The sequence below is a fragment of the Brachypodium distachyon genome, chromosome 2 (genome assembly GCF_000005505.3).
Source record: "Brachypodium distachyon strain Bd21 chromosome 2, Brachypodium_distachyon_v3.0, whole genome shotgun sequence".
Lineage (NCBI taxonomy): Eukaryota > Viridiplantae > Streptophyta > Magnoliopsida > Poales > Poaceae > Brachypodium > Brachypodium distachyon.
In genome coordinates, this window is record NC_016132.3 from 47,271,254 (window position 1) to 47,284,110 (window position 12,857).

A 12,857-nucleotide genomic window follows, 5' to 3' on the forward strand; every position below is an offset into this window, starting at 1 on the left:
CAAGAGACTGGAATCCTCCTCGTGTGCAGTTAAGTCTCGACTTTGCAATGCCCTTCGACAACGGTCTTGATGGAGTGAGGTCCTTCGACATTGCCGCTACATTTGTGGTCGCGGGTGACATCTAAGTTGGCGTGGATGCTTTTGTGCATTGCAACGTCTTGGTATTGTGTGGCTTTTCGATGGCATTAGGAGTGCTCCTCTTGCGACGCATATATTCCTTCGTGTAAACCTTTTTCAGTTGCTTTTTTTTCTCTTTATTTGCGGGGTTCAATATTTTCCAACTCTTAATTAAATTAATTCAATCGTTGCTGCCGTTTTCTTGAAGAAAATCTCTTTAAAATTGAATGTACATAGCATACTACGGAGTAAAGAAAAATTGCTAAAAATCTAGCGATGCAAATCATACAAGCCAGATTCTAATCCCATCGAACCAAAGATCTGAAAGAAGCCCTTGGACGGCGCATGCGATCTAAGCCGTCCACACACTGGTGGCCGCATCTCGCATGGACATGGCTTTCCCACGTGGCGACAACTCCGTTCCCCGAGACAACTCAACCTGGCTGCGTGCGTAACATGGCACCGCCGGTGCTCACACATACGGCTCGGTCGGACGGGGGTTGCTAAAACAAAGCAAATTGGCGACGAGCAAAAAGAACACCCCAGAATCGAGGATTCCAACCGCCGAACGCCATGCCGCTCCTCCACGGCGCCAACCTCCGCCTCCTCCTCGCCGGCGCCGCCGTCGCGCACCTATCCTCCTCCCCCATCGCGCGCGCTTCTCCGTACGCGCCTCCTCCGCCGCCGCTGCGGCTCCGCGCGTTCGCCTCCTACAGCGCCTCGCAGCCCCCGCCCCCCTCCTCGCCGTCGCCCTCACCCTCGCGGGCCCTCGCCTCTGCGGGCTCTGCCTGCGACTGCGAGCAGGGGGCGAAGCCCGCGATCTGCACGGCGGACGAACTGCACTACGCGCCCGTGCCCGGCACCGAATGGCGGCTCGCGCTCTGGAGGTACCGCCCGCCGCCTGAGGTGCGTGCTTGCTCCTGCGGGTACGGTGGTCGGCGCAGCTTCGTCTGAGCTGCTTTTGCTTGATTGTTGATTACGTGTTCGCTTGGTTTGTTTGTGCAGGCACCCAAGAGGAACCACCCACTGATGCTGCTCTCGGGAGTGGCCACTAACGCGATTGGATTCGACCTGTCCCCTGGGGTGAGTTTATATAGTGACGCTATTGCTGTTGATAAATCTCTCTACTTAGATATATAGTTTCACCTTAGTTCTTTTACTGTTGTTCATATTATGAAATATTGATCCCAGTAAAGTGCACAAGTAGGACATGTGATGGGGATAGAGCAATCGGCACACCTTGAGTACTAATTATTTTTCAAACACATCACATATATTACCTCCGTTCATAAATGTAAGATGTCTAGCTTTGTCCTAAGTCAAACTTCTTAAAGTTTGACCAAGTTTATATGAAAATGTACTAGCATCTACAATATCAAACAAATATACTATGAAGATATATATCATGAAGGATTTAACAAAACTAATTTAGAGTTACAGATGTCGGTAAAACTTGGTCAACTTTAGTTTGACTTAGGACAAAGCTAGAACATCTTATATTTAGAAACGGAGGGAGCAGTCGTTATTAAATTTGGTTAGAACAAAATTAGCATCTAATCGCATTGGTGATAGTTACGAAGTTCATACATTGCTATATGGATTATGGTATTTTATTAGAACCACGGTGTTTCTTTCCATAGTGAAGTATGTGCTAAGCTTGCAGTTAAAAATATGCCTGCCCATTCTTCTTCAAGAGTCAAATGAAAGATGTAGTTGCTGTAATGCTTGGAATTCAAGAGTCAAACTATTTAAAAAAAATCTGGTATTTCTTTTGGGTTTTTATTCGATGCATCGTTCCCTGTCTTGTTTTGTACCATATGAAACACTCGACCCAACAAAGATAAAAATATGCACCGGCTTTCTTCCTTGTTACCCTGGTTCATGATTATAGGCCTTTATTTTTATGGCTTTCATTTCGTCGTAGACTTCCATTGACACATGAAATACTGTCAGGCTTCCTTTGCCCGTCATATGTCTATGCAAGGGTTTGATACATGGATTGTTGAGTTGCGTGGTGCAGGCCTGAGCACACGTGGATCAGAATTAGCTGCAACAAGCAACAAACCTGACACGTCCTCTAATTTGGGTTTGGAAAAAAATTCGACACAGAAAGTAAATGTTGTTGCTCCTGCCAAGGATATGTCAACTTATGAACCTCAAAATTCTGAAGTTCCAGTTCTACCAGACAGGAGTATGGTAGAAACAAACACATCAGAAGAACCGCAACTGGTTACACAGTTAACAAATGCTTTGGAACAACTGGGTGTAACATTTTCAGGATATGTAAAAGATAGTCAACTGAAAAACATCACTGACAGTTTTTTTGACCGAGTGACAGAACTTGTCCCTGATGCCTCATTAACTAGTAGTCTAGAGGAGGTTGCAGACAAAATTATAGGTCTGATTGAATTGCCACAGACGTCAGCTATATCTGATCAAATCAGCCAGTTAAGTCAGCGCCTTGTGAAGATTCTTGGGGAAGGTCAACAAAATGTTTCCCCTCGGTTATTTGGCTGGCAAGAACGCCTGTCTGCAACCATAGAAGATTTCCAGAAGCAGTTGGAGCTGATTATTAGCTATGATTGGGACTTTGACCATTACCTGGAAGAGGATGTACCTGCAGCGGTTTGTAGACACACTCTTTACTATTGCAAGATTAATTGAAGAGACCTTGGACACCTTGGTAAGAAGTTAAGTGATTTCCTGTTTGTGCAGATAGATTATATAAAACAGCAGAGTGCAACCAAGGATGGAAAATTGCTTGCCATTGGTCATTCTATGGGAGGAATCTTGTTGTATGCAATGGTTTCAAAGTGTGGTATGTTTCATTGACCTGCCTCCTTTTTCTGTTTTACGTTAATTATTTTCAGAGCTGGACAAACGATTAGTAAGGCTAAAGCTGAAGTATAACATATTGACACCAAAATTACATTATCATTGGTAAGTGGTAACTGACATCTCTGAACAAACATCCATGGAAGACTTTAAATTTTATTAGTTTGTTTGTTTGACAGAGGGCTCTGGAAGCCTCTAAAGCAAATACTAAGTCATTCAACACACCACTCCAGGTATTAGGATATTATAATACCTGGTCCTGTCTGTTTTATCCAGCAACCGGCGGCTTTTTCCTGCTAGTATTTCTGTTAGGTAGACCTTGTTGGAAATTTAGTAAAATTGAGTGTACTGTCATTGGACATTTGTATTAAGCCTGTCTGTCTGATCATGGTATCTTTAGTTCCAGAAGATCTATGTTATTTGTTGTTACCCTTCGAGCAATCATCTGAGCTCCTCCTCCTTTCCTATCTATGCAACTTTCTTCCTCTTGCTCTCTTTGTATCATCTCATGCAATATACATCCTTTTAGTTATCAAGACACAGTCTTTGAATCAGCACCTGCTCTCTTCATAAATGGCAAATGGTCTTCTTGGTTTAGCAGCCTAGCAGGCTATATTCAGTGTTCATCTGGACATTGGCAAATCTCGGTTAGTTTTGAAAATATGCAACCAAATTTATGGACAGTGGCTCACTCGGTCCATGAATGCTGGAAGATCATTCATGATTGAACCACGCGAACTCCTCACAAACCTTGACATGGTTGATGGTTGTGTGCTTGTGTCATGGGAAATTCTCAAAGAACACAATGCCATGGTTTTCCAAAACATGAGCACCATGCTGACTATGCTTCTAGCCTTCTAATGAAGATCAGGGATGTAGCTAGTGAGTGCAATACGGCCAGTACTAAGGTTCTAGGAGATCTTATATTGGGAGGAATGCCTTTTTTGTTCATCCTTTTCCAATCTTTCTTGTGCAAATAAATGCCTTATGTCCAGTGAAACTACGCAAAGCCATTGCCTTCATTTGAAAAAAAATGAACTGTCATAGAAATTGAAATATAGAATTAGATTTTTTGCAGCCAATAATTTCCGCATCTTGTTTCCTTCAAAGCTATCTATTGGTTATGTGTTTTAGTTTCATCTCTGTTGTCATCCCTGTAAGAGGGTCCTTTTCAGGACCTGCTTCTAGTACATGTACTTCTGACAAGCTGATCTACAACTTTTACATAGTGCATTTTGTCATGTTCATTGTTCATTACAGATGCCATTTTGGTTTTTAACTCCGGTCTTGAGTTTTTGTTCTTCTAAGCTTGCTTGTGTGTCAGAGATAAAGATTGAGAACTAATACACAATACTACTAAATACCAAGTACCAACTCTTTTTTCTTTTTGCTTCACAAGGATTTGAAGGGGCTGATCCAGAGCTGGCAGCAATTGTTACCCTGGCCTCGTCAGTTGACTACACGACATCCAACTCCTCACTCAAGATGCTAGTGCCTCTTGTAAGTTGACTATCAATCAGGCTGACATTTTTAATACATAGGCATTAATCTAATGTCAATTATATTGTTTATTAGGCAGATCCAGCTGAGATGTTGCGTGTTCCTGCTGTCCCACTAGGAACATTACTGTCAACAACTTACCCTATATCATCTCGTGCGCCATACATTTTGTCACTGCTGCGATCTCAAATTTCATCTAAGGACATGATGGACCCTGAACTGCTTTCAAAGCTGATCTTGAATAACTTCTGTAAGTCTCAAGACCTATCCTGTCTTCTCTATGAAAGCCGTCAACTACCATACAAGTGTAGTATGAACACATGACATGGTCTTGCTAATATGAGAAGTTACACAGTTTACCAAACTTTCTAGCTATACCAGTCTATTGTACAAAAAGTTTACCAAACTGCTCTTCTTAAGCAATATGATATTAGTGTAAACAGGGGGGTAGGTGTAAGCTATCAGATGCTATCCATATATTTTGTGTGTATGTACTACTCCCTCCGTTCCATAATTCTTGTCTCAAATTTGCCCATAAATGGACGTATCTATTCCTAAAAAGTGTCTAGATACATGTAATATTCCGACAAGAATTATGGAACGGAGGAAGTATTCTTCAATTTCGAAGTCTCTGTTACCATTTCCAGGAGTATGAAATCTAGTTTTTAGTGTGTATGCAAATTTTTATCTTTTTATTAAGCAAGAGAAGCAGGTTAATGTGACTATTATCCTTTATTGGAGTTTGAACTCGTGCACTAAAATAGTAAAATGTTACTCCACTGTTATTATGTTTTGAAGGTAGATAATAGGTCAAGTTCGCCAAACGCCATAGGAAAAGTTGAGTCTGCAGTTCATCTTTGTAGGCATGAATTTCACTATGAATGCTCTCAACATTTCTTGTGACAACTTAATGGCGTAACCGTTCAGGCACAGTACCGGCAAAAGTGCTATTACAGCTGACAACTGCATTCCGTGATGGTGGGCTGCGTAACAGGACGGGTACCCTTTTCTTCAAGGAGCATTTGCGGAAAATCAAAGTTCCGGTGCTTGCCCTTGCTGGAGATGAGGATCTGATTTGCCCTCCAGAAGCTGTATACGGTCTGGCAACTGGCTTCATTTTATTTTCTGTTCTTTTACAATAAGGAACTTTTGTGTTGCGTAGTAATCTTTTGCATGATTTTTAATAAAACGAATTTCTGGGTTCAGAACTGAACTGACTAGTACGGTGTGATCACATCATACTAGCCACTTCCCATTTATGCTGACCTGGGTTATCCCAGGCAGTGGGTGGTGGTTTTAGGTAATGCATGTAGACTATCATTGTTTGTTTTTGAGTTACTTCTGAACTTCCTTTCGAAAATTGTTTTAAATGATTTAAATGGCTTTTCCTTATATTTGCAGAAACTGTGAAACTAATTCCCAAGCATCTGGTCACCTATAAGGTTTTTGGCCAACCTGAAGGCCCTCACTATGCACACTATGACCTGGTTGGAGGTCGGAAGGTACGTGTGCTTATCTGGTACCTAGGGATGAAATTCGGTCTTTGATTCTTACTGTGCTCTTTGTTATCGTGTGTGTAGGCTATCCATGAAGTGTACCCTTGCATAATAGAGTTCCTCTCTCAACATGATAAAGTGTCTTCTTAAACTCGTATTCCCTGTAAAAATCAAAACTTCCACACGGCACTGCACAATGGTCACCCCACATTGGAATGGAAGATACTGTGAAATCACCAAAATACACAATGAAATGGTGGGTAACTGACATGTACCGGTGAAAGCACTTCCAAGGCGAACAGAGCAGCTGGCGGATAGAGAGCACAGATTTTTCTTTGAAGATGTTTAACACGCTCTGCGATGTAATCATATCATATGTGTTTGTGTCTAGCTTATCTAGCTTAACGCAAATTAATACTTGTACACGGCCAAGTAAAAGATAGATTGAAATGGGAATTATTGCACACTTTTGTAATATAATTTAATTTCACAAGACGCTTCCTTTGTACCGTCTGATTGCGAGCCACCACCCTTGGATAGGACGGTGTAGACACCTCCAGAAACTAACAAGTGATTTGTCACAGTGACCAAGTCAGTTCTGCAAAACATTCTTGACGTCACCCTCATGAAAGACCATACAAGAACCCATATATTTGATAAAAGATTGCCACAATATGGCATTGCTATCTGCAAATTCAAATGAATGGATGTTGTGTTTACAAATATATAACAGGCTGTACAGGACACAACATGCAGACTTTTCAAGTTTCACTCAGGTACACAATAGGTGTAGCCTGGAGTACGAACTCTTAAGTCTTGGTGACAGCAGTCTTGCAAACTGGGCACACGTTCTTCTGAGAAAGCCATTTCTTGATGCAGTAAACATGGTAGCTGTGGCCGCAATGCAGCCTCCCCATCTCATCATTTGCTTCAAACTCTTCCTGCAATGTACAGCAGGATGGACTTGGTCTAAACACCAGACACAGTACTGATATAAAGAGAAGCATGGAACCAGAGGAGGTAAGGGCATACTTGACAAATACTGCATTTCTTTTCCACTTCTGTTGGAAACCTGAATGATGAATCGAGCGCTGGGTGTTTGACCTTCCTAAGGTTGCGAACTATTTCGTCCTCGCGCAACCCTGTGTTGACATGTCCAATTCTTTCTCCAAGCTCGAGCAATTCCTGTCAAATAAAGTTGGTTTATGATAATGGCCATGCCAGTTGCTATTACACAGGAGGGAGGATAGACATACCTCATATGTCATGTTATCGACATCAAGGCGCCAATCCTGGTACCGATCATACATACTCATTCCTCCCAACAAAACTCTTGTCTGAAACATCATGATCTGCCATAAAAGTAGTATAATTAAGTAGAAGTACTTGAAACTGCTAGAAGGAAAGGCAGGTTTATCATCATTATACATTACTTTCGTTTTTTAGAAAATGCTTATACATTATTGAGAATGCACACTGCATCAGTATATGTCTACATACTCTAAAGAACAAGTTGTTTCTAACTAGCATGAAAGAAATCGTTGCGCCTCCATGTGACACCTTAGATGCTGAATGAAAAGGTCTACTTTATAACTAGCATGAAAGATTAAAGAACCGATCATAGTTAATAGCAGCTCACACAAGATAGCTCTTTGAAGTCTATGGATGACATGTTTGGCTGACTAATAGAGGCATGTGCCTTTCAAGAAGTCAAGTCAGTCATTTCATATGTTTATGGTACAGTTCAACTTCATATGGGAGAAAATTGCATCAGAAGTGTACGATAGAAGACATGCAGATCATTTATCTACTCAGTGATAAGTGTGCATTTGACCGCTTGGAGATTAATGTTAGTAGTAATGAGGTATCCGTATCAACATATTGCTGACAGAAATATCGGGGCACACCAGGATAATATGTGCTAAACTAAGGTATAAGCAGAGTGCACCGTGTTGACGAGCCAATGATTCTTCCTGGTGGAGATCAAAAACCAAATATGCTTCTATTACTGCATCTGCATGCAAGTTTCTAGGTTATATGGAATAATCAGATAACGGCCTTTACGACGGCTATGCTAGGAGCATGTTTCATATTATTAAGACTCACGAACACATCAAATTTTCAGTTCTCTAGTTTGAAAATAAATTAGGAACCATACTTAAGAAAAGCAACCCTGTGTGGAATAGCACTAAGTCGCATATAGTCACGACTAGCCAAAGCTTCCTGGTCGAAGTCATTGAACAGGAGTAAACTTCATCTTTCGATTCCCTTGGGTGGAATAGCACTAAAGCCGTATCGGTGAGACAATATCAGCTTCCTGAATCCAATTAGAGAATGTCTGTCACCTTTTCTTATTCAAACTGGTCAATATACATAGAATTGTACTAGCGTTGCAAGCTGCAAGGTCAGAAAGCTTTTCCCCCCAACCCGTTTCTGAACACCCTTAATGGCCTAATGTCACCTAAGCATGTTAGAGTAAATTGCCCGCTTCTCCCATGTACATCTTTGATACTAGGTGCTTTTTGCTTTGAGGGACCAAAGAAAAGAACTCGAGCTGTCCAATGATAAAAATTAGAAGCCATCACGAACAATAAATGACTACAACTTCAGATCTTTTATAGCTGAAGCAACAGGCAAATCAAGGATCGGTCCCCCTAAGCACCAAAAAGAACACTTGAGTCAGGCAGAACAGAACAGCTGGGCACCGTCTGTCACCGAGCCACTGAAGGCCCATCATTCACGCGCCAGAATGCCCATTCCTACCTACTGTACGAGCCACTAGAACAGCATGCCAAAAAGAGAATGAAGCCATATTATTGCATCTCACGCTCAGGTGTTTCACTTCCACCAGACCACCGCTCCTGAAATAGCATACTAGTTTGAACGGCATTTGACTGGTTCATCGGCATCGCAGCTCCCCGAGCTGTGCTTTAGTCTGCACGGTCCGTCCCAAATTAAGTGACTCAAATTTGTTCAAATATGGATGTTCTATGTAAAAAACGTTTAGATACATGTAATAGAAAGTCACTTAATATGGGACGGAGGGAGAATTACAGAGAAGGGGCTTGCATGGCATAGCATGACCATATGGTTGATGAAAAGTTTCTTTCCACGGCCACACATCTCTAGTAGGTCACATTCCCTCCCTCTCTTCCTTGCGTCATTAACAGGCGGGATGTATATCGCGCTGGTTAGTTAACTACGAGAAGGGAAGGCCACGATCTCAGCTTATGTTTAGCGCACTGAAGAAGCAAGTCAACCACCTCCAGGCTCCAGTCCAGCGCCCTACCGGAGAACGTACCATACCACCACGCATTGCAGCAAAAAACATGGTCACATCACACCGATTAAACTAGTGTCCTGCGCACGGGAATCTTATGGCAGCGTAATCGCGCACCAACCGCCCTCCCTGGTCACTGGAGTACTGGACACCCTGCATATATCTACGTTGGGAAAAGGTACAGATGCGCGGTTCAAGTGTGCAAGCACACGCAATGCGACCGATGCAGTCATGGCAGTGTATATGTATTAGTACTTGTGGAGTATTTACCTCTTCCTCGAGGCCTCCCGGGGATGGGCGGTACCCACGCATCCGGCGAAGGCGGGCGGAGGGAAGGAGCTCGGCACCGAAGAACGGGCCGTCCAGGTGCGGCGGCGGCGGCGATTCCATGAACGACGAGGATACCTGCTCCTGCATGGCCGATCTTCGAGACAAGCACGGCCTCTGAAGATGTGAGAAACGTACTCGTGTCAGCTTGAAAGCTCATCTGTGTTTGTGTGTGGCTGGCAGAACATGGCAATAGATTCCACTTGCACAAGGAGAGACTTCAGTATTGGCACGAACTTGAAGAGATAATAATAACATCATCAAACGCAGCGGAGTACTGTTACGGATGTTTAAAGAGCTAATTATGACTGGCATTGAAGACAGCTGGTTGTCAGGACAAAAGGGTGAAATAAAACAGCAAAGATCGAAATTTCAAGAGCGTCCGTAAATGTGAAACTGAAATAAAAGATCGACGCTTTGAAATGGCCAGAAAAATCGAAAAAAAAACGTGAAAAGACAATCAATAACAGACAAAAAGGAGTAAAGAAAGGCACAGAAACGGCCAGACATGAGAAATAAGATTAGTAAAGCGAAATTAAACTACCGCAAAGAACAAGCAATCCTTGGAAATGAACAAACTGTGAGCACGAACAGATCCAAACAAGGACCGGAGTCGCCAAGGAGCAGAAAGGATCAAAGGAAAGAAGCCATCGGCGCACCTCTCTGTGCATGTGCGGCCTCTCGGCCTCGCCGCCGCGCGCCCTCCCCAACATCTGGTGCCGCGCCACCACGCAGTCCACGGACGACGCCTCCGCCGCGAACGGTATCCCCGGCGCGCACCACACGTCGGCGCCGATCCCTCCGCCCACGAGACCCGCTCCCCCTCCTCCTCCTCCCCTCTCCTTCCTCCTGTCCTTCCCCCGCCTCCGCCGTCCGTGCCAGTCGGCAGACGACCGCACGGCCGCCGCCGCCGCGGCTCCTGCCCCCGGCGCGTACGCCTGCGAGGCCGCGGCCGACGTGCACCCGAGCCCGCGCAGCGCGGCGGAGGCGAACCCCTTTCTCCGCCCCACCTCGGCCGCGGCCGGCGGAGACAGCGGCGTCGGCGAGGACGAGGAGGAGGCCTCCCCGCGGGGCAGCAGGAGGCGCCGGATCCCACGCCGGCGCTCCGCCGTGGGAGAGGGGCCGCCGCGGCGGTCACCGGCCATGAGGAATCCGCTTCTTCCCTTTGGCTGGCGTGCTCGGGCCCAGAGACAGGTGGGGCAGTAATGGCAGCCCGTGTGAGCGATGCGAAGCGCAGAGCAGAGAGCAGAGCGGGTGCGGTTTCGCGTTTGTTCTGTAGCGTGTGGAGGGCTAGGGGAGCACTCTCTCCAGTATAGAGGCTTTGGGAGGGTGTGGTACGGTGTGGTGGCAAAGGCGCGAGGGGGGGGGGGGGGAGAAGCACGAGGAAATGAGAGGTGGTAAATTTTTGTCCTTGGTTTGGTGTGGCCCTGGATTTAAGGGGACGGATGTTCTTGACTTCTCTCTGGTTTGGTGGGTTCCAACTTCCAAGCTCCAATTCTTACCCAAAAAGAACTTCCAGGCTCCAAAACGGTGGTCAAAGAAAACGCTTACTTATGGTTTGGGGTTGCTTAAACAAATGTAGCATGAGCATATGTTTTTTTAGGTAAGCATAAGAATATGTTTGCTTACCACGCATTATGGTGTCAAACTTGTCGGAGAAAGAGTGTCAAACAAAATCTCACTTGTACTCCTATCTAGTAGGAGTAAAACGATTCAATGGCTAACAGGATGACTACGGTCAAAACTTCTGAAAAAATAGCGGCCTGGTCGAGGCGGCTTGGCGTGGTGGCAGAGGATTTCTTTAGGAATTTCCGTTTGGTTGATCAGAGAAAAGTCCTAGCTATGGCCATCCATTTCCACAATAATCAACCCAGATTTATTTTCTTCCCTCTAAATAAGACTTGTCGTTGAGGTGCTGTTGAGCGTACAGAGTGTAATCACAGCCGTGTAACGAGTGACCATATGGCGACATTTAGGACTTATAAATGACCATGTGTGTATACATAGTAACATAGACCGTTCCATGTTCGGCTTGTGGAGCACAAGGTGGTAAATGCTACCACATCCACTCGTGGCAATCTTCCAAAACAAGGCCGAAAAAATGATGAATAGTCTGTGTGACCTCCGGAGATTCTCGGTAGGCCGTAGCACTGATTGCAGGATCACGCAAATGGGTACAAGCAATTTGCTCGCTCAAGTTGTTCCCTTCTTTCTCGTCTCCGTCTCACCCTTTTCTCTTAGGTCCCCTTAATCGTGGGATCTGTACGTACGGCTTCTAATCAAAGCACTCATAAACAAGACTAATAAGCCCTTCCTCCCTGATGGATCCGTCAGTTCGTTGCCATTCAAATCTTGGCTTTTTGCCCTTGTCTGTTTAAGCACGGAAAAGTGAGAAAAGTCAGAAGGCGTCACCTCGAACTATTCAGAATTACCAGCATCACAGGACCAAAAGTCCACTCGAGTCCAAACGCAGCGCTCGTCTCCAGAAGAAATATTCTTTGCTTTTGCTCCAGTGGACGGGCGTACGCAGCGCTATTCTCTCTCTCTCTCTCTCTGACACTTCTCGACGGTGTGGGCCAGAGCAAGCGACGGAGGAAGGAACGGAGGTAAAGTATCATTCCTGTTCGTCTCAGCTCTTCTTTACTCCCTGTCTCCAGATGCTTACGAAACGTCAGTGGTGTAATTTGCTCTCTGTTGTGGCTTTTGCCTAAGTAAAGCGATTAGAAGGTCCAAAAGAGAGGAAGAAGCCATTACTGGATACTTTCTCCTTCCGTTTCATAATTTTTGTCTCAAATTTGTCTCAAAATGAATGTGTCTATTCCTAAAATGTGTCTAGATACATGTAAAATTTCGACAAGAATTATGAAACAGAAAGAGTAAGAATTTTGGAGTGTTTTATAGTAGATTGTCCAATGGATGGCGAGGTGTGACCAGCAAGATAACCCAAAAGCATGCCCACCTGTACGTACGTCTATAACAAGTGCTCTAAAATGGACAGGTTTCGGCTTTCTCCCTTCCTGCTGAGGCTGATGTTTTTCTTATCTTGGTAATGCTTTTGCTGATTTGTCGAAGTAGAATGGCGGCGTCGTCTGATGCCTTAACTTGTTTTCATTTTCTAGGCACACGCATACGTGTCTTCTTAGCGAGAAGTGAGAAGTGTTCCGGTGGCATCGAAGAGGACACATTTGCAGAAGAGGAAGAGTGGAGCACGCTAGCTTACTAATTGAAAAGTTTGGAAATAGCTGGCCGACTTTAGCTTAGATGATAGAAGGATGACATACTCTACATGTTTTGAGGAGCAG

At 44.5% G+C, this 12,857-nt stretch overlaps 2 protein-coding genes across 3 annotated transcripts; one reads left to right on the forward strand and one right to left on the reverse strand.

Moving 5' to 3' along the window:
• The first annotated feature begins 591 nt into the window (after positions 1 to 591).
• Positions 592 to 6,441, forward strand: LOC100824080. Of its 2 annotated transcripts, XM_003569553.4 has the most exons (9): positions 598 to 1,023; positions 1,123 to 1,200; positions 2,071 to 2,742; positions 2,833 to 2,935; positions 4,352 to 4,452; positions 4,528 to 4,702; positions 5,380 to 5,550; positions 5,854 to 5,954; positions 6,033 to 6,441. In XM_003569553.4, the coding sequence occupies exons 1-9, from the start codon at positions 691 to 693 to the stop codon at positions 6,096 to 6,098; spliced, it is 1,800 nt and encodes a 599-aa protein (XP_003569601.1). In that variant the 5' UTR covers positions 598 to 690; the 3' UTR covers positions 6,099 to 6,441. The 2 variants fall into 2 exon arrangements, 1 of the variants encoding a protein (XP_003569601.1); XR_002962961.1 differs by lacking the exon at positions 6,033 to 6,441 and having other exon boundaries at positions 592 to 1,023; positions 5,447 to 5,550; positions 5,854 to 5,872.
• A 135-nt stretch (positions 6,442 to 6,576) lies between these two features.
• Positions 6,577 to 10,911, reverse strand: LOC100824389. The gene is made up of 5 exons (XM_003569554.4): positions 10,215 to 10,911; positions 9,499 to 9,672; positions 7,205 to 7,300; positions 6,981 to 7,133; positions 6,577 to 6,889 (listed from the first exon to the last, which is right to left on the reverse strand). The coding sequence occupies exons 1-5, from the start codon at positions 10,698 to 10,700 to the stop codon at positions 6,758 to 6,760; spliced, it is 1,041 nt and encodes a 346-aa protein (XP_003569602.1). The 5' UTR covers positions 10,701 to 10,911; the 3' UTR covers positions 6,577 to 6,757.
• Between the last annotated feature and the right edge of the window lie 1,946 nt (positions 10,912 to 12,857).

Bases quoted from the DNA above. Each gene is read 5' to 3' on its own strand.
- LOC100824389 (XM_003569554.4), bottom strand. From the start codon at position 10,700: ATGGCCGGTGACCGCCGCGGCGGCCCCTCTCCCACGGCGGAGCGCCGG. The intron at 7,301-9,498 runs GTAAATACTCCA...CTTTTATGGCAG, and splicing joins CGGGAGGCCTCGAGGAAGAG to ATCATGATGTTTCAGACAAG. The intron at 7,134-7,204 runs GTATGTCTATCC...TTTATTTGACAG, and splicing joins TCGATAACATGACATATGAG to GAATTGCTCGAGCTTGGAGA.
- LOC100824080 (XM_003569553.4), top strand. From the start codon at position 691: ATGCCGCTCCTCCACGGCGCCAACCTCCGCCTCCTCCTCGCCGGCGCC. The intron at 2,936-4,351 runs GTATGTTTCATT...TTGCTTCACAAG, and splicing joins TGCAATGGTTTCAAAGTGTG to GATTTGAAGGGGCTGATCCA. The intron at 5,955-6,032 runs GTACGTGTGCTT...TCGTGTGTGTAG, and splicing joins ACCTGGTTGGAGGTCGGAAG to GCTATCCATGAAGTGTACCC.